We start from the raw sequence: 20276 nt of genomic DNA, 5'->3' as shown, positions 1-20276 counted from the left end.
ATAAAACCAAATAACACTTGTGGGCTCAGCCGGAGGATTTGGGCTGTAGCTTAAACACAGTTGCTGCTTTTAAACTATGATTAAAATTGATAAAAGGAATTAAAAGAACACTCCTGAATCTTTATTTAAACTGACAATGCTAAATAAACCATATGTCAAATTAACTCTAACTCTGTCACAGCTGAGTCTTGGGGCAGATAGACAAAGTTGTAATTAGAGAGGTGAGTAACTGGAGCCCACGAGCCACCAAAGAAGGAATCACTCGCTATCTTTATCTATGTATTGTGCGTTTGTAGGAGACAATTAACAATCAGCTAAAACACTAATTACCTTCCTTTCCAGCTCTCTCCATACACACACTACCTATATGCAGTCTGGATGATCTGCTAGTGTGCTTCTTTTATGATTGTGTGGGGTCTCCATGCCGAGCGTGCACGTGAGCACATGGAAGGTGTGGTCTGACTAGAAATGTGAGCTGATTAATGGCAACCATCTGGAACGTGATTGCATGAATTCAAGTTCAATGTAGACGGCAACAAGTTGGAGTGAGTTTTAAAAATGAGAGCAGAACATAAAGTCTGTTCATTGCAAAAATAAAGGAAAATTTATGCTCCATTCTGAAAAGGGGCTGTTTTTTTTCCCCGAGAAATGTTGATTTAGTGAGTGACAATATGGGGCCAAACTGAATTAGTTAAATTGTAAAGCGGGAAACAGGGTCACATATTCACAGCAGCGTTCATCAAAAGTGAATGAAATTGTGGCGTTATTTCAGTCACAACAATAACTAATGAACATTTCTGAAGAGAAACAAAAGAAAGCAACAAAGAGCCTTCCAGAAGGAAGGAAACTACACTTGTCTTCACAAAGGTCAAAGGTCATCGTGTTACTGACCATTATTTTCAGAGCTGTTGTCTCTCTCTCTCTCTCTCTCTCTCTCTCACACACACACACACACACACACACACACACACACACACACACACATACACACACACAGAAAGAATAATAAGTCCTGAGTTTTATAATTAAGTGAGAGTTCAGCCACTGTGTCAGAGCTATGATGAGACAGCTGATGGCTCTCAGTTCTGGGATCTCAGGTTGGAGGAGAGGGAGGGATTAATTTTCCGGGGTGAAGGGGCTGTTGTGGGGCTGGGAGTGGGTGGGTGTTTATGTATAAAGGGGGGGCTATATGGAAAGCGTGGATGTTGGGAAATTGGGGGAGCTTTCAGTGGGGGATTAAAAATAATGCAAGTAGGTTGGGGGTGGGGTTCAGGGCAGCTGTGGAACCAACTCTTGTGTGTGCATGTGTGTGTGTGTGGGTGCGTCTGTGAGAAAGAGAGAGTGAGACAGACAAAAGAGGGGTTAAGGGGGTCCCAGAGGGCTACCTTTGTTCCCCTGCAAGAAATTGGGTCCATGAAAACACAAAAAAAGCAATTTCACAATTGGTTCTCTCTCTTTCTCTCTACATCTTTAATGAAGGCCTTTGTTTGGCTCACTCACCTTCCTGCCTCTTAAAGAGAATGCCTTTTTTCACACATCACAGAACTCCATAGTGAGAACACTGCACCTTTAATACGCACATCTGTGGAAATCGGGTGCGTGTGCATGTGTATGTAAGTGTGTGCATGTCTGTGTGTGTGTGTAAAGAGGTACTCAGAGACATTAGCAGATTTAGACCTTTTAGATGTGACCCCTTTGTGCGACTAGAGGGATGTTGCCATAACTACCACCAATGCTAAGTGTCATTGTTGTGAACAGCCAATCAGGATGTATCGCACAGTCATAGCTGATGTGCATGTCTGTCTGTCTGTCTGTCTGTCTGTCTGTCTGTCTGTCTGTCTGTCTGTCTGTCTGTCTGTCTGGTGCAAGTGAATACTTTTAAATATTATAGTTAAAAGCACGAGCGTAAATAGGCAGTATGCCTCTGCATGAACAGTCTGTAAGGTGATGGATAATTTCCTGCAAGCAGAGCTTATTTCAGCATCTGTCAGGAACAGACGGCGAGAGGATCTGGAAGCAAACCAAGATGAGAAGAAAGACATCTCTCTGTCTCTTTCTGTCTCACTCTCTTACACCTGCTATGGGGAAGAGAGGAGTTTGTAAGGGGAAGGAGGGGGAGGTGCCTCCTCCTGCAAGAGGGCTGTCACTTTGATTTTCATCACCAAGGCAACAGGCATGCAGTCCCACAATCCTCTGCTTTGTCTGAGGTGCATGAGTGTGTGTTAGTGCGCTTCAAATGTGATTCACATGCACAGATATCCAGTCACATGCAAAGTCACCGTCCATCACTTCAAATATATTATTCATGTTCATCTCCAAGACTCATTCTCCACTACAGCCAAAGCATGAACTCAAATATTTCTAAACTTCCCTGAACCACATGTCATGACAGGATTGTTCTGCTCTTCTTAAACATACATCTGTACATACATATACATTTGTATGTTTGTATGAATAAGGATGCAAAGAAAGAACACAAGTGTAGCTCTGTCTAATATTTATGGAAGAAGGAAGTAGGAGCAGGCAAGCAGCCAAAATGGCCAAAACAGCACTTTGTGTGTGTGTGTGTGTGTGTGTGTGTGTGTGTGCGTGTGCGTGTGTATGTGTGTGTGTTATTATAAAGATGGCTCAGCCACATTGCTTTACCAAGCTCCTCACAGAGAGCAGCTTTGTCATAGGAAATGACAGATCCGACAGGAGCGGCTAGGACAGAGAGACATAGAGCGAGAGAGAGAGAGAGAGACATAGAGCGAGAGAGAGAGAGAGAGACATACAGCGAGAGAGAGAGAGAGAGAGAGAGAGCCATCAGTTAAAGTGCTGACTTGGTCTCAGCCTCCCCGAAGCTCTAATTTTCCAGTGAGGTTCACTGTGTGTCTGAACCGTCCTGTCTGGTCATGGAAGATTGATGAAGGACATCAAAGGGACACAGCTGTATATTCACCTCAAAGATTTCATGTGCATCATGGAGGAAGACAGCAATGACATTCTGTGTCAGTTGCACCGTTACAATGCTATGTTAATTTAATTTGCAAAACCCACCTGTAATCCTGTTAGACACCTTTACCCAAAAATTCTCTACACTTTAATTTGCATGATACTTATTTCTCTTCAGTATGGTATCACTTTTATTATTGTGATGAGGTCACTTAAGGTCATTCTAAGTAAGAGTTAGAGTTACATCTGCCTACTTACAACTGAGATATACTGTAATCTGGACCTCAGATTCCACCCTTTGTCTCTTCTGGATGAGTGGAAATGCATTTCTGCATGTTTAAAGTGTGTAAAGGTCACAACAACCTCTGCAGTGCGGCTATTTTAGAGATTTGCAAGTATATCTACCAGAATTCCATCACATACTGATGTTGAAACAACTGTTTTGTATGTGAGCATCCCTGCACGTGCAGGCCAGTGTTCAGGTCTGCACAGAGTTTGCAGAACCCCCCCCCCCCACACACACACACACACTCACACACTCTTTATCTTTCACTCTTTCTGGCAGATGGGGATACCGTCTCCTGGCCTCCCTTCCCTCCTGCTAGCTTGACCGGGGTCAAAGGGCCTATTGTCATACTTGCCTCCACCTATTGTCTGTGACAGTTGGAAACCTCAGAGCTCATTCAAACTGCTGCACATTCAACCACTCCTTCTCCTCCTCCTGCGCTCTCCTTTCTCATTTTCATTTCACTCTCTCTTTCACTCGCTCCTTCCCCTCTTCCTCTTCCTCCGCCCCCTCCATTCTCATGTGCTGACTGGGCTTCGTCAACCCGCCGCATGTACTCATTGAGCTGTACCAGTTCAGACTCCGGGGGACAGAAGAAACCCCCGAACAGATTATCAGAAATACTCTCTATGGTTTACTCAATGTCTCCTTTACTTTAAAATATATTTTATCAGTTTTATGACAGGGAACTAATAGCGCCTACTCGTCTTGCATTCAGTCAGCCAGATTGGTTTAAATCACATGAATCATTGATGGTCCTTCTGGGAAAACTGGTTCACTGCAGGAAATAAGGGAAAAGCAGAAAACTCCAAGGTCGAGCCATCACATCACATACCACTGATGAATGAGCACGCTGAAAGGTGGGAAAAGACAAAATCCCCATTCAGATTCAACAGTTCCCGCAGTTTATTAAATTGTTTCACCTCATCACAAACTGGGTGCTTGCATGATATTGTTGCACCATTTTCCAAATAAGACGAGTGTGTGTGAGTGCACCGAGATGTGATGAGAGGCAGGGAAAGTGTTTGAGGGAGTTTACGGTCTGTCATATTTCCCTGGCAGACTGGACGTCCCAAGGACACACACCAACACACCCACACACACCCACATACAGAGAGAGAGAGAAAGAAAAGAGAGAGGGAGCATGGGGGCAAGAAGCAAAAGAAATGGGAGGAAATGGGGGAAAAGACCAAAGGGAAATTGAGGCCACATAGCAAGAGGGTGTACGAGCATGGGTTCATGTCTCCGGCTCCATGTGGCAGATGTGGTGCAGATTGATCAACCGTGACTGCTGGCAGGCAGCAGGGAATTCACTGCTGTGGTCCAAGAGTAGTGGGAAATCACTGCATGGAGCAGGGGGGAAGACCCAAAATAATCTCTCTGTATCTGATTACACCTGCCCCGAGTGACTGGCGCAGTGCGAGATAAAATAAAATGAAGGATTTTGAGATTTTGCACAGTAGAGTTCGATTAAAAGCAGCAAAATGGAAATGGGGAGGAACGGTGCTTGGAACCACGCATTCCATTCCAGCAATATATCACAAGTGATCGCTGTATGGTTTATCACAGCTGTCTGGCGCTCTGCTGCGGTCGCTGGTTCGAGCCTGACAGAGCTGTATGTCAGTGCTGTATTAGCGCCGCTCGGGCTGCGGTAGTCTTATTCTGCATGAGTTCGTGTAGGAGAACATCAGCAGCCCTGCCAGGGTTCAGGGTTCATGTCCCAGCAGAGCCTCCCAACACAGAAACACACTCAGGGAGGCACTTTGGAGGTAAGAAACAAGCACCCCCCACTTGATCTGACCTTTTCCACTACAGAGCTTCTCTGGATCAAAAACAAATTCATCACCAAAGGTTATCACCTTACATATTGTAAATTCTTGCTTTGTCTAATTGCTTCCTGATGAAAATGTATTTAATTCAGTGTTCTAATGTGTACACATGTAACCCTCATTATCTGTTCAATTTTCTGATTTAAAATAACATGAAAGTTGCTTTTTTTTAATTTGCCTTTATTTATTTCCAGCATTTTTACTGTTATTGTTTTTAAAAAATCTTCTGTATTAAACAAATGTCGGGGAGGGTTTGTTGAACCGTCTTTTTAAAAAGCGGCACTGTCTGAGGCTGCAGATCCTGTCTGCCCGCGTGCACGCCGCGGACTGGTACCGCGCTATTACACAGTCTGTCGTCACACCAACAAATAAAGGGATGGTCTCTTCAGGGTTTGGGCAGAATTTGTTCTCAGCAGAGCATTGTAATAAAACATCCCATCATGACCAAGGCAAAAATAATCATAAAATGGAATCAGTCGCATCGGCACATGTGTATTAGTGTTTGAGATATGAAATATAACAGCTTTCCATCTCTTATTCTGAGAGCTTAAAGCTCCATAAGAGGATTAGTGCACTAAAATCACCAGTGTTGATAAAGACTGGGGTGGGGGGGTGGGGTGTGTGTGCATGTTTGTGTGTGAGAATCAGGTGTGTGTTAGCATGTTAGCTCATCTGACCTTTTTTGGCCGTCTGTGCATGTGTGTGTGTGTGTGTGTGTGTGTGTGTGCGCGCGTGAGTGCTTGCAGATGGGATATTAAATACTAATAAAACTGCAATCATGGCGAGAGATTAAAAACTCCAAAATGGTGGAATGCTGTGACAGAGGACAGACAGAGGAGAGCGTGAGGCAACAGGAGGGAACAAGAGTGATCTGAGCATTTGTTTCAGGTTTTGGTTTATTGTTGTTATTTATTGTTGCTTATGAGTTTATTATTCAAGGACATATTTAGCAATTATTCATTTCATTATCTGAGTTCCTATTCACATCCAAACAAACGCAATAAACAGGCCACATAAGACCGTCCACATAAGACCGTCCACATAAGACTGTCCACATAAGACCGTCCACATAAGACCGTCCACATAAGACCATCCACATAAGACCGTCCACATAAGACCGTCCACATAAGACCGTCCACATAAGACCATCCACATAAGACCGTCCACATAAGACTGTCCACATAAGACTGTCATATAAGACCGTCCACATAAGACTGTCCACATAAGACCGTCCACATAAGACTGTCACATAAGACCGTCCACATAAGACTGTCCACATAAGACTGTCACATAAGACCGTCCACATAAGACTGTCACATAAGACTGTCCACATAAGACCGTCCACATAAGACCGTCACATAAGACTGTCCACATAAGACTGTCCACATAAGACCGTCCACATAAGACCGTCACATAAGACTGTCCACATAAGACCGTCCACATAAGACTGTCCACATAAGACCGTCCACATAAGACTGTCACATAAGACTGTCCACATAAGACCGTCCACATAAGATCGTCCATATAAGACTGTCCACATAAGACCGTCCACATAAGACCGTCCACATAAGATCGTCCATATAAGACTGTCCACATAAGACTGTCCACATAAGACTGTCCACATAAGACTGTCACATAAGACCGTCCACATAAGACCGTCCACATAAGATCGTCCATATAAGACTGTCCACATAAGACTGTCCTGCCGTCATCAAATTGACAAACAAAGCGTTCTGTGATCATCAAGTTCGTAATTTCTTTGAAGATGCAGTGTGTCTCCACCTTTAATCACCTCCGCCTGATCATTCACTCATTCATTCCTTCATTCATTCATTCCTTCATTCATTCATGCTGTTAATGGGAATTGGGGGAGGATGTTTGTGGGCAACTCTGACTGCACAGAAACTTACTGTAGACGTATTCATCGCTCATCACTACTGACGTGTCCTTGGCTACAAAGCTGTTTTGGGTTGAGCATTATCACTGCAACAAATTTCATTTCCAGTTCAATCTGCCCCACAAGGCACCTAAATTTGCCCCCACTGCTGCTCAGAAACACCCTGTAGCACTCAGTCAGACACTCCCCAAGGCTCCAAAGCTCGACTAAAGCCATAAATATGCAGAAAGACAGAAGAAGGAGACCTGGCAACATCAATACTACTTCATTTTCACCTTTTACTCTTTCTTTACAGGTTTGCCTCAGAGTGCGTCTGCAGGTCAATAGCTTGAATGGTGAGATGGAGAGGATGAGAACAAATCAATTTTAATTATAAAACAGGTGTCGTCAATGAATATTTTATGTGCAACGGCTATTTCAGCTATTTGCTCACGCCACAAACCGAACGAGCGAATGCTGCCGCCGCACACGATTCGTCTCCGCATGTAGTTGTAATAATGAAAAAATATGGATGTGATGTAGCAAAACAGCTGGAAGAGTACTTTATCACGTGGGGGATAAACAATTTCTTCACTCTTCTACTTATTTTCGGTCAGTTTTTGATACGTTGCATTAAGACTTGTGTAATCACAGACGTCCGTTAAGGACATCGGCAGCTGTGGACACGAGGACATTTTTGTTGTTTGTGAACTGCAGCTCTCCAGATCAGGACAGAATTGTCATAAAATACTTTCACGTCCTTTTAGATCAAAGAGAGAAAGCGAGGGAGAGAGAGAGCGAGAGAGAGAGCGAGAGAGAGAGACTATATTTGGAAACAACAAATAACACTGCTTTATATGGCTGTAATAAATCTGTTGCGCCATAATAGCAAATACTGATTTGCACTGTGTGTGTGTGTGTGTGTGTGTGTGTGTGTGTGTGTGTGTGTGTGTGTGTGTTTGGTGACCTGTCTCGATGCAGCACACTGCTGCTAATTGGTCATCAGCTTAAGTGCTGCCACAGCACTATTTCTAGATAGATGAAATGGAGTGAGAGGAAGAATGGAGAGGAAGGAAAAAAAGCCAGGAGGTAAAGAAATAACAGGACCGGGAGAGGGAGAGAAAGAGGGAGAGAGAGAGGGGGACAAACGATCGATGGCTGAGCTGAATCTTGATCACAAGGAGTATGAATAAAAGCAGAGGAAGGTCTTACAGAAGGACACGCAATAAAGACGCTCAACTGTGGCTTCCTGCTAATATTTAAAACATTTTATCGCTCTCATTTCTCTCTAGACTGTAAAATATTCAATCAATAAGTAAAACAAAGACAAATCAATTGCTGTAAGATGACTTTTAATGTCACATCCAATCGGGCAGCCCCATGTTGTATTTTTCTTGAGTGTTAGCATCTCTGTTCACAGGCTGCAGAGATCTATTAAGTTCATATTTCTGCAAAGTCAGCACCAATAAAAAAAAGGTGCCGTTAAGGTCAAAATGTCGGCCTCATTCTGGAAAGCAATATTCAAATATCAGCTGCTACAGGGTTTATTTTTTGTTAGAATCTTCTCAATGAACTCTCAGTTCAGCAACACTTTAACATCAGCTGATTAAAGATCCTCATCCGTCACGACCAGCTCAAACCTGCATCCAACAAATCACTTAATTCAGGATTCAAGCGGGAGAGAAAAGAGAAGCGACGCCTGTCTACTGAGGAGCGAGGGGACATGGCCGAGACACAGCAGTACCTCTCTACTCTGTTCATTAGACAGCCTCTGTCCACACACACACACACACACACACACACACACACACACACACACACACACACACACACACACACACACACACAGCTCTTGCAGCAGGTGGGCCTTTTGATTTGTCACCCAGGAAGAACCATGTCCCATTTGCATACAGATGCCCCCTTTAGTGTGAAAGGCTGTACACACACACACACACACACACACACACACGCACACACACACACACACACACACACACACACACACACACACACACACACAGAGGTCCATACAAGTCTCTTTATAGAACAGGTCCTATCTCCTTCACTATTTCTTTTCAGTTCTGCATGAGATGTTAAATGCAGTTTTAATAATTCTGTATAAATTCATTTTTCTACTTTTATTGTATATTTAGTGTCTGCAAAATTTTAGTTTTGCATGTCAAATCCCACGTATTAATTGTGTGTTCATGAGTGCATCTCTGTGTGAGTGAGTGTGTGTGTGTTTCAGAGAATCCTGCACCTTGCCGGATTCTCATTTGCCTGTGTCAGACAACGGCGGCGTGTTTGCTGACCCGAGCTCTGAGACGATCCGCGCTCCCGCCGAGACACCAAGCACATGAGCAGAACGTAAAAACACTCAATAACCACGATAAAAAAAGGGGCAAATGACGTGAAGTTTTGCGAGAAAGTTGCAACGGCGCGGCGTTTCTGCTGCGACGGGCTCAGCCAGCCCTCGACACCACAAAGTTGCTGTTCAAGCTCCAGCTGCTGGAGCTTTATTTCACAGAGCAGTTTCATCCGTCTCGCTCTTGTGCTTCAAACGGGAGCGACAGAGGTGGTGGATAATATTTCACCACATGGCCTCGGCCTGCAACAGTGCTGCAATGGATGCATGCGATGCCGCTGACGTCTGGACACATCATAGTTTTTCAATGCGGTTTGAGGTTAAACTAAGTGCAGGCGGAGAAATGCACAAACCACCAGCGATATTTAGGTTATATGTTCGATGTCATCCGATATTCAGAAATGCAGCTGTTTTCTAATTCTCCCAGTTTGATCCGGGCCAACCTGTAAAACCTTCATCCTCGATTTATTTCATGACAACATCTGCGCTTGGCAACTGCCTGCATTATTTTATGGTTGTGTTAGGGTAAAGAGTAGGAAAGGATTGTGGTCTTTGTTATGTATTTAAGAGCCAATGCTGACTGAAAGCAAATGATGAGATGTGCAGGGGTTTTTTAGTGGCTAACCAAACCACCATCTTTCCTTGACCCCACACTGTAATCTAGCCTAATCTGCTCAATCTCGTTGTCTCACAGCTCAAACAACAGGAAACTCGGGAGCACAGCAGCAAACCGAGGCGGAAGTGCCTCAAGCAGGTTTACGGCCCTCGAATGAGTCAATTCCCACTGGTGCCAAACACCTTCCGAGCAAACATTAAACTGAGATTTGTGCGTTTTATTTATTTTTTAATCACATCAATGAAGACAATATCTTAAAGCTTTAATACGGAGGCTGAGGTCTTTGAGGTTGCATCAACCTGTCGACCTATGAGTCGACAACACCTTTTTAAAACACCAATCCCCATAAATGCAAAGCTCATGTGGCAGCGAGTCGTCATGCAAACAGACAATCGGTGCTAAAAACAGTCCCTGATCACAGCTTCCATCTCCTCATCCCCTACAGCTGCTCAATGGATCGATGATGGGCACTCACCGGGGTAGAAGTCTTTGGATTTTGACAGTTTGATGGTGGCTCCAGTCTCTTTCTGCAGCTGGACGATGGTCTGACCTCCCTTCCCAATGATCGACCCCGCCGCATAGCTGGGAATCAAAACCTTCAGGAAGTACTCGCCTTCCTCTGCAGTGGGGAACAAGAAACAGGAAGTCAAGCACGGCTACGGCAGCTTACGTTTTCTTCACATGTTTTTCATCTATTTCTTTGTTTATTGCGGCGAAAAAGCAGCAGCAGCATTTCATTCATTCATATAAGGATCGTCTTTTGGAGTGAGTGTCAGGTTGGAAGTGTTGGTCAGTCATCGCAGACAGAACAGTCACATGCTAATGTTGCGTCACTACGCATAAACTGAACAGTTCTACCCCAAATCCCACCCCAAAAACCCACCCCTCCTGAACAAAGAATACAGGCGTAAATCCACCCAACCACATACAAAGATGACTGATATCAATGACAACTAATTATTTCCATAATCAAATGATTCCTTGTCAGCATTATCTCTCCTACTTCTCCACACATCCATTTGTGCGAGCCTCTAAACGCTCACTCCAGATTGTCTGATCTAATTTCAGCATCGGGCTTGAGGAATCTGGTCCTCGGCGCTGCCTTGGCACTATGGAGAGAAGCTGAGGAATATGCTGATCAGCGGTTTCGTTAGCAAAGCTAATCAGCTTCAGTCAACGCTCATGAATACGTCGCCATATGAATGTGTAACACCACATGCCACCATGGCACTTACAAATGTATTCATTCACATGTGCAGATCAGTTCACACAAACAAACAAGCAGGGCAACATTCAGATGTACTCTATATTTTAATCTGCAGCTGCAAAAGGCTGCTCTTCACACAGGATGTCCTTGAGAAATATGAGTCACACTTTTAAATCCCACATCACGTCTCCTTTTTTTAGTGTAAAAGCCTCTAAATGATGGTGATTCACTGAGGAAGAAAGCTTTTCTCCTCATCCCTTTTAATGTTTTTTTATGGACATCATTAATTAGGACCATGGATTTTGGCTGCAAATGCAGTGCTGCTTTACAAACTATGCACCTAAGAGAAAAACACAGTGTCAAGTGTTTTTTCTCCACTCAGGTCCCTTAAAATCCAAGTAAATGCTTCATATGATCTGAAAGCAAAGTCAACATTCAATGCCATCTAATGCACCATGCTGGTCTTGGTTGGACCCGACCTGGTTTAAATAGTTGTAGCTTACACATAACCTGCTCCTGCTGCCACGCTGACACAACCTTCACAGTAAATCAGATAGAAAAATAAAGCCAGTTGCTCTTAAAACAGTTGCTGGATCACAGTGTCTCCACTTGCCTTGAAAGCAGAATTCATCATTTCTGATAATCCAGGACACATAACCTCCAGAGAGAGAGATTAAAATAGGATTATTAATGCAGAGGCACATGTTCTCAGAAGGGTCAGGCACCTAGGAACACCACCGTTCTCTGACTATTAGACAGTGAAGTGTTAGAAATGTAATATACCAAAATATAATATAGCAAAAATACACACAAAAACACACCCAAAAACACACACACACACACACACTTTGAGTGAGAAGTGGGCAGAGAATGCATTGTATAATAGAACATTTATAATCCCATCGCTTACATTCAATATAATGAAATAGTTTTTAATAGCTAAGAGCCACTGAGCGAGGTTTGTGTTTCAACAAGGTGGAGCAGAGGTGTTCATGACACATTAAATTTAATTAATCAACATCCCTCTGTCCACCACGTGTGAGTGTGAGTCTGTGTGTGTGTGTGTGTGTGTGTGTGTCCAGGTCAGAGAGAGGGAGAAAACGTGTGTTCAACCTGTGACGTGAGAACAACTGAACCGATTTAGAGGCTTAAAGATGACGATGGAGTTCATCTTGAAACGTTCAAACTTTTCCTCCCGAACTCCCTCAAAAGTCCCCGTGGTCTGTGTTACACAGGTGTATCACAGGTGTTTTCACCTGTTTTTGACTGAACAAACCTGCTCTGGAACCTGTGGGGGAGCGCTCGGATAAAAACCTCAGGAAATGTGGGATCAGTCCGGGTGGAAACGTTCCATCGATCATCAGAGAGCCAGATTACCAGCCAGATTATTTATGCAGGTTATTCATTAGTTCACTTTCGTGTTTGTTTCGTGTGTTGATCAATGTGGATTCCTCTGAATCCAGCAGCAGGTTTCCCTCTCAGAGTTTCTTCAGGAAGGGGCCGTGGCCCCGCGTCCAGGGTGTGTAATACTGGGTGGGCTCTGCGCTCACCTCCGAGTGTTCAGCCAAGTCAAAGGATAAGCTTACAGACAGGAAACAAGAGACTCCCCCGCCCTGCTCCAGCTCCGCTAATGATGAAACACAAACTGCACAACTCCGTGTAGATTTAGAGCAGAGGAAAGTAAAAAATAAATTTAAAAAAAAACAAACTTTGCAGGGTTTAGCAAAAAAAAAGTTTGTGCAGCATTAGAAATTTCTCTACAATTTACTAAAAAGCCAAGCTTTTTTTCTTTTATAGCAATGACTTTATTAGCTTCCTCTGCAGTTTTAGCCATGACCTTCACTTCAACTCGCTGTATCGGTGATGTAATGTTCCTGGAGCCAATAGAACCGATTCGTCTTATACATTCGTAGCAGCTGGTCAAGCTGAAAAACAAAACCCTCACTTATCTGCAACCCAAAAGCGCCCTCTGATTTCTCCTTCGCCCTCCCTCCTCTTTGCTTCCCTGCTCGTCTTTCATATCCTTTCCTCCAGTTCTCCTCCTTTCGATTTGAGTCACCTTCCATTTTCTCCTTCTAACATGTGCTGCAGTGACCCACTTTGAGCCTGAAGACTCGCGCTGACCTGCTTTAGATGCAGCCTATCTAATTATAACCAGCCCCTTTTAATAAGGTGGGGAAATTGGTAAATGCTGAAAACCCGCGCATGCATGCGGGCACGTGCACGATACACAAGTACTGACATCACACCTCCACAACATGGCTCATCTTGTCTATAAGGGAATAGAACGTGTGACTCATACGTCTGTTGCGTGGTAACACCTGAATATGTTTAAAAATTATATGCAGGCTGTTATCATCTATGAGCCTTGAGGCTGTAAAATTAAGTTTTTAATTATTATAACACAGAAGAAAAGAGTAACGCTTACAAATCCAGTGCAGATGTTTATGCCTGTGAAACACAACACCCACAGTAACATTAAACTCATCTATATAATTATGCAGCACTGTTCCAGTGTTGAGGTGGGTAAAAGGGTTGCGTAATACAGACAGCACTGCCCAATGGGCCTTTAGCAGGTTTGATAGCTGCCTTTTCTTAATTATGACCTGACTTTCAGATGTTAAATGAAAGCTTGCAGCATCTGTCTGTCCCTCCCACACATCACTGCACTTGAGAATGCAAGTTTCATCCACATTCCTCCAGAATTATCAGCTCTGGTCTTTTTCATTTTGACAGTTTGCTACATTTCTCTGTGGTAAAACACAAAAAAAGAAGGATATGATGTGTTAAGCTGTCTTCAAGTAAAATGTAATTTCCTGTTTTGCCTACGTGTGTGTGTGCGTGTAAATGGTTTTTCTACTGGTCTAAACAACACACACACACACAACTCAGGAAGTACACAAATTTCCTTATATTCTTAAGCCTTATCTGGTTGAGGTGATGTAAAGTGCAAAAGTGTGTGTGTGTGTGTGTGTGTGTGTGTGTGTGTGTGGGTGTGTGTGTGCAGCACAAGGTCAGAGAGTTGTTTTGAGTAACCTCTCTCTGCCCTGTGTGTTGGTACACGATAAAAAGTATCTTCATATCCTTATCACACCCAGTGTCCTCACGAGTGTATGTTGGCGAGTATGTGTTTTTGTGCAGCGATCCATCGTGAAGGCTTGTGGGGTAGGGTGTTGGGATGTAGAGGTCGTTCCCAATAAATAATAAATGGTCATCCACCACAACATAACTGGTGGAGTAAACAGACCAATCTGTTGCTAAGGCCCCCACAGTTTCACCAAGCCCAGAATAGGCTCTCTATGCTCGGGGATTGGAGGCTCAAATCCTGGGATCTAGTGTCCATGGGTGGGTGAGGGGGAGGCTGGAGATCACAAATCCTACTGTGCCTGATTCGGCCCAGTCTGTCAAACACCAAAAGTCTCATCTTCACAGCAGACAGCCTTAATATGCTCTCAGCATGTGGAGGGTTTATGGTGTTTTTATACTAGCGAAGTCTTTAGCTATTTCCACAGTGTCAGAGACCGAGGCTTTGGTCACACCGTAAAACTAGCACTGTACTTTTGTGCTCTCGATATTTTTATTTCTTTAGCAACAAACAATATCCCGTTGTATGAACTCCGAATCAGCCATGTCAACATTTTTAAATACATGTAGCATCAATACGAGTATGAAATTAGGCTCCGCAAGCAGAGTCTTAGCTGAGGGAGGTGAGGGGGGTGTGATACAGAGGCTCTGACCTCTGGGGACTTGGAAAATATTCATCTCCTCAAAGCGGGCTGAGTTGGGGGGGGGGGCAGGCTTTGTGCAACAGCCCTCAGCCCCCTACCCCCACCCCCAGTCCTCTAGTCTTTTGTTAAGATGTAGTAGTCTCACACACACCCACACACACACACACACACACACACACACACACACACACACACACACACACACAGACACACAAAGCTCTCCAGCAGTCAGCCTCTGACCAGCTGTCTTCAGTTTGAAAGATGGACACCATCACACAAAACCAGTGAGTTCACGGAGGACACGAATCTGCAGAAATGATCTCAACTATTTGAGAAGAGAGAGGGAAAAAAGTTTGTTCTGCGATGGCACTAAATCCGCATGCCCTCTCAAAAGAAAATACAGGTATTTACGTGTTGTTTTCATCCAGATTCGGAAGGGGTGAAATTACAGTCCTTTCTTTTGAAAGATCTTTTTTTAAAAAAAAAAAAAAGGGGAAAAAGATGACTCACATCAGCAGCAGCAGCAGCATCAGCAGCAGCACCCAATACTCAGATCTGCTTTTATTCTGGCAATTACTGTCCTATTTTAATGGGCATTTTGATTTCTGTTCGGTATTACTGAAAAATGTGTCCTTTAGTTTGAAAAAACAGGGAAAAACGTGAATAAAGGACGAACACTCAAACGCATAAATAAAAGATGATAAGCACAACAAAGAACTTGGAAATAAGGAAGAGAAAGCATCTAAATAAAACGCCCAGCAACAGGAGTTAAACTAAAATGGGGTTTTAAGGAGAAATAACCAGACGCCATCATATGTGCGTTCCCTTTTTTCAGTGCTTTGTGTTAAAATCGGGGCTGATGCGGCGGCCGTGCGCCCAAAAATAAGCAACGCCGCCGCCTCCTTTCCCTCCCTGCAATGTCTGTGCGACTGTGTGAAACCTGGTGGTTATTGTTCATGAACCAAGGCTATTTCAGAGGTGGGGGCCCTTCCAGTCTTCATTGCTGCAATGGTCTTTTCATTGCTCCCTTATGCATATTTATCAACACTTCACTTTCCTCACCTATCAGCGTCGGCCGGCTGTGAGCGGCGTCTCGCTCCACCAATCGCAAGCCTCCCTTTGTGGAAACAAACCGCCCTCTATCTTCCCTCACCCCACCCAGTACAATGGCTTCTTTTTTACTTTGACGCAGTGGTATGAAAAAAAACCAGATGAAATGAGGGTGGAGGAGGAGAACGAGCGCTGCAGCTACAATTGGCAGAGCCTTGGCGACGGCGTCCGCGAATCGATCGGCAGCCTCGCAAATGCCAAGCGAACGTCGGCCGCGGCGGAGCGGAGATTGATGAAGAGGGTGGGTGGAGGACAAAATGATGGGAGGACAAGGCTGGAGGAGGACAGAGGAGGGCATAGTCGTGATGGACTGAAGTGGAGCATGATTAGTATGGGTGAGAGAGGAGGAGGGAAAAAAAATGGAAGCAGCAGCTTTAGCTGGCGAGCAAAACAGGCCCGTCACCGAGGAGAACATCTCGCTGTGGAAGATACGGGGAATTAAGGTGCACAAGCCAGACGCCTAAACGAGCCTGGTTGCAGCCTACGTCTACGGTGAAACATCTGCGGCTACGCGTGTGGCCCCACAACGTGCACAGTCAGTCGGTCGGTCAGCGTGAAGAACGAGCTGGTTTGGACAGACGACCCGAAAAAAGCTGCTCCGCTCAGCTCCAGGAGCTGCAAAACACAGGATCGATCGCATCAAACAGCCAAACCCCCGAGTCTCAATGCACAAAACACGCACGCGTGTGTGTGTGTGTGTGTGTGTGTGTGATACGCGGCTAAACATGTAATCATCTCTTTAATCAAACATTAATCAAACATCTCTTTAATCAAACATCTTCATGTCTGCAAGACATAAAGGCGCGCACACAAATGGACACACACACACACACACGCGCACACACACACACACACACACACACACACACACACACACACACACACACAAGACACCCACGATGTCCCTTTACAAGGTTATTTTAAAAACACCCTCCTGCCTCCCAACACTCCCACTCCATCCATTTACTAAATGGCCAGATTACAGTTAGTAAATAAATATATTGATTTATTAATACATATTTTTAGATGGGATTAATAAATGATAACGTTTGTAGTACTCTGAGTGATGAATCATTCCTTGCCATATTTTTTAATCTGATTGAATGTATAATTGGTGTCCTCGTATAAAATAATTAGGAGCCTATTTATGGTCGGTAAACTCTGACTTTTAAAGGCTTCTGTTATTTTTCATTCACCACCTACACGGGAAAAAACACTCAATTTTTTAGGTTGCTGTTGCATAAGAATTCCTCGTGCTTTCCACAAGCATTTCTTCCTTTAAAAGCCGAGATTTGTTGCAAACTGACTTAATCTGACTCATTTTTGTAGTTATTGTAGTTATATTATGTTATATTATATTATGTAGATATGTAATATTACTCAAAGGCCTTCAATATTGTCATGTGGAACCATTTTGAAGAATTAAGTAAATCTTTAAATTTCTCAACAAAACTTTAAAATAAAAAATGTATTTAAAAACTCTTGATAGGCAGCTGAAATCATTAATAATTCAAAGTGTCACTGAGCCGGGCTTTAATAGTGATCCAAGTTTAAACTTCAGAACAGAAATAAAATATTAAGGATGACCTAACTGAAAATGTCTGATCATATGATTAGAGGGAAATGTGGGAGAGACCCCTGCTGAGGGGGGTGGGGGCAAGTGAAAGGGTTTGGGGTTCGGGGAAGGGAGGGGGGGCAGTAAAAATGGGGTGGGATTAAAAGGCTGGTGGGGGTGGAGGAGCAGCAGCTACTGCGGCTACTCATTGATCTCTCCTTCTTTAAGACCGTCAGCTTTTTATGAGACGTGGACGTAATTTATTAGCCTCTGCATTTCCTGTGGTCCCTCACACACCCACCCACCCACACACCTACACACACACACACACACACACACTACACAACTTTTCTCATTTCTCATCCACTTGCTGCGGGTGACATTTAGGAAAACACAGATATCAGAAAAGCAAACAGAGAAAACTGAGCACTGGGACACCACGGAGCATCTTCGCGTGGTACGGTGACAGGAAAACACCCACTCTGTATCAACATCACAGCTGTTAGCATGAGGTCAAAGGTCATCAGAACTCACCTGTGCAGCCCGTTTGGTACCATGACATAAAGAAAGAATTTGTGTAAAAAAGCATGAGAATGGATGTCATGAAATTGAAAACATACAATCAAATCAATCTCAGCATGCATTACCCTGGATCATGAGCAGAAAATGAGGGTGTTAGATGTTACTTTAAGTTCTGTTTGGACGCCAGACTCTGTCAGATCTCACTGAGATCGGCTAAAATTTGGATTTCGCTCTGGATTTGGCCTCACAGAACACAAGGGTAACTGCATTGAATACGGTTATAGTGAGGATTACTAAAAAAAGAAAAGTCAAACATCAGAATCAAAGTCTGTCTTACCATGAGTCTCAGTTTCTTGGTGAGGGAATACAATGCCTTCAGTTTCAAGTAGGGGCTGCAGGAAGGCCACTACAGAGAGAGGAAGCACAGGGGTGGGGGGTGTGTGGCGTAAGCTACTGATACAAAGAAACATTATAATGATCTCTAAGCAGCAATGACTTTGGTCACCTTAAATTTGAGTGTTGTTAAAAAATAAAAGCAACAACAGTTTAACAAAAGGTCCTGATGAATCCAGGAAGCTGCTTTCATTGGGGTTTTCTTGGCATCAAGGGCCATAAATATAAACCGTTTGAGCATTTATGTAGCGTAAAAGAAGATCGTTATCTGGTCTAACCTCCGCTGTCATCTCGTTATTTAACATGGTAAATCGTGATCACAATAGAGCTCATTAGGAGTCTAATTGTACAACCATGTAATCTGACAAAATTACATTACAAAAACATTACAAATTAATTATCCACGAATTTTATAGGATACCTGCAACCGCTTTCTTGTTGATCCTAACGGCCTGCAGGGAAATGTGTGTTTGTGCTTGTGTGTGTGTAAGAGAGAGGGGGGGGGGAGGGGGAGCGATTTCATTTTCAAAATGTCATCTGATCATCAGCCTGACGCTGCATGCCGGCTGTTGGTGGAGGGAGAGCTGACCTGACAGCAGTGCAGGCGCCCTGGTAAAAGCCTGATCGCTCGTGCTCATCACCATCATCATCATCCTCATCCTCATCCTCATCACAACCTTTTCATTTGTCTAAATGGACACGCTGTCTGACTGTTATGCAGGCAGAGCGGCGTCCCCTGAGGAAGGGCCCCGCGTTTATGCAGAAAGCGTGAAGGGGTCTTTAGTGCCCTGAGTGCTGCATCGATCTGCCGTTAAACAACACAGGCTAACCTGCAGCTCACCCCACCTCGGCCCGACTCCGTCCATAATTAATAATCCTGAGCAGAACTGTATCGGGCTGACCGCCGTCCTGCTGCAGCCGAAGAGCGTTTCACATGGAGGCATCTTCTAAAACAAGGTCGAGGTTTTGGGGTTCCTGTTGTTCTCCACATCAACGTGAGTGAAATATTAAGTCAGAACACGACTGCCACCTCAGAAATACACTGACCTCATTATTCTGCAGTCGTCTGTTTGTTTTTCTCTTTAGTAAGTCTCAGTTTTCTCTTCGTACAAATGATTGTTGGTCATTTAAAGCAATGCCAAACACATTTAACCTGCGTTTGAAGGTTCAAATAGACTCCAAGGCTGTTAAAACACACTTTAAAATTTAATTATACCCTGAGTAGAAATGATTGGAATTGTTACATTAAAATGCAGGTCTAATCTTAAATTAAATATTTTGATTCACTGTAATTTTGGTGGCAGTCCGATTACAAAAATGTATGAAAAAAAACAAACATCCTCAGCTGCGTATAGAAGGAAACCATGTCTGCACTGAGTGCATGCAGCAGCCTAAACCCACACATTCTAAAGTGTGCATGATGGGGTGCATGGCCAGGACAGGCTCCTGATGGCTGGAATGTCGGATGATGGAAATGCTTGGCGCATGACAGCATGTAAACAAAAACCAAATATGGTGATTGCCATGGTGACATATCCATGTTTCATCCAACCAAGAGAATACGAAGAAAAAAAAGACACGACTGGATCATTTAGAGGAGGAAATCTCTCCCTCTTGGGCGGTGATTCAAATTAGGGCAGCAAATGATCAAAATACACAGGCACTGACATGCTGCGGTAACGCGGCGACGCTGTCGCACTCTGCTGCTCTGGGCTCCTCTCGTCCTCTCCGGCTCGTCACGGGCCTGCTGTTAAAGTGAGTCTGCTGCTTTATCCGCCTGTGTAAATGTACACAGCGCGGCAATGGTGGCTGATGTGTGAGATTATCACAAGGTCACCCGTCGACGGGATGAGAG

General features: G+C 44.0%; 1 protein-coding gene across 2 annotated transcripts in view; it reads right to left on the bottom strand.

Annotated features, from left to right (window-relative positions):
* The window catches only part of nova2 (NOVA alternative splicing regulator 2), a 49016-nt gene that overhangs the window by 27386 nt on the left and 1354 nt on the right, over positions 1 to 20276 (bottom strand). The window contains exons 2-3 of one of the 2 annotated variants that reach the window (XM_011608682.2): positions 18366 to 18434; positions 10382 to 10525 (exon numbers count right to left, since the gene is read on the bottom strand). In XM_011608682.2, the coding sequence (XP_011606984.1) occupies positions 10382 to 10525; positions 18366 to 18434 (213 nt within the window). The remainder of the gene's footprint in view (positions 1 to 10381; positions 10526 to 18365; positions 18435 to 20276) is intronic. The other variant, XM_029844273.1, reaches the window with a different exon arrangement.

Source organism: Takifugu rubripes, chromosome 11, assembly GCF_901000725.2.
Source record: "Takifugu rubripes chromosome 11, fTakRub1.2, whole genome shotgun sequence".
NCBI classification, from domain to species: domain Eukaryota; kingdom Metazoa; phylum Chordata; class Actinopteri; order Tetraodontiformes; family Tetraodontidae; genus Takifugu; species Takifugu rubripes.
This window is presented reverse-complemented; position numbering and strand designations above follow the sequence as displayed.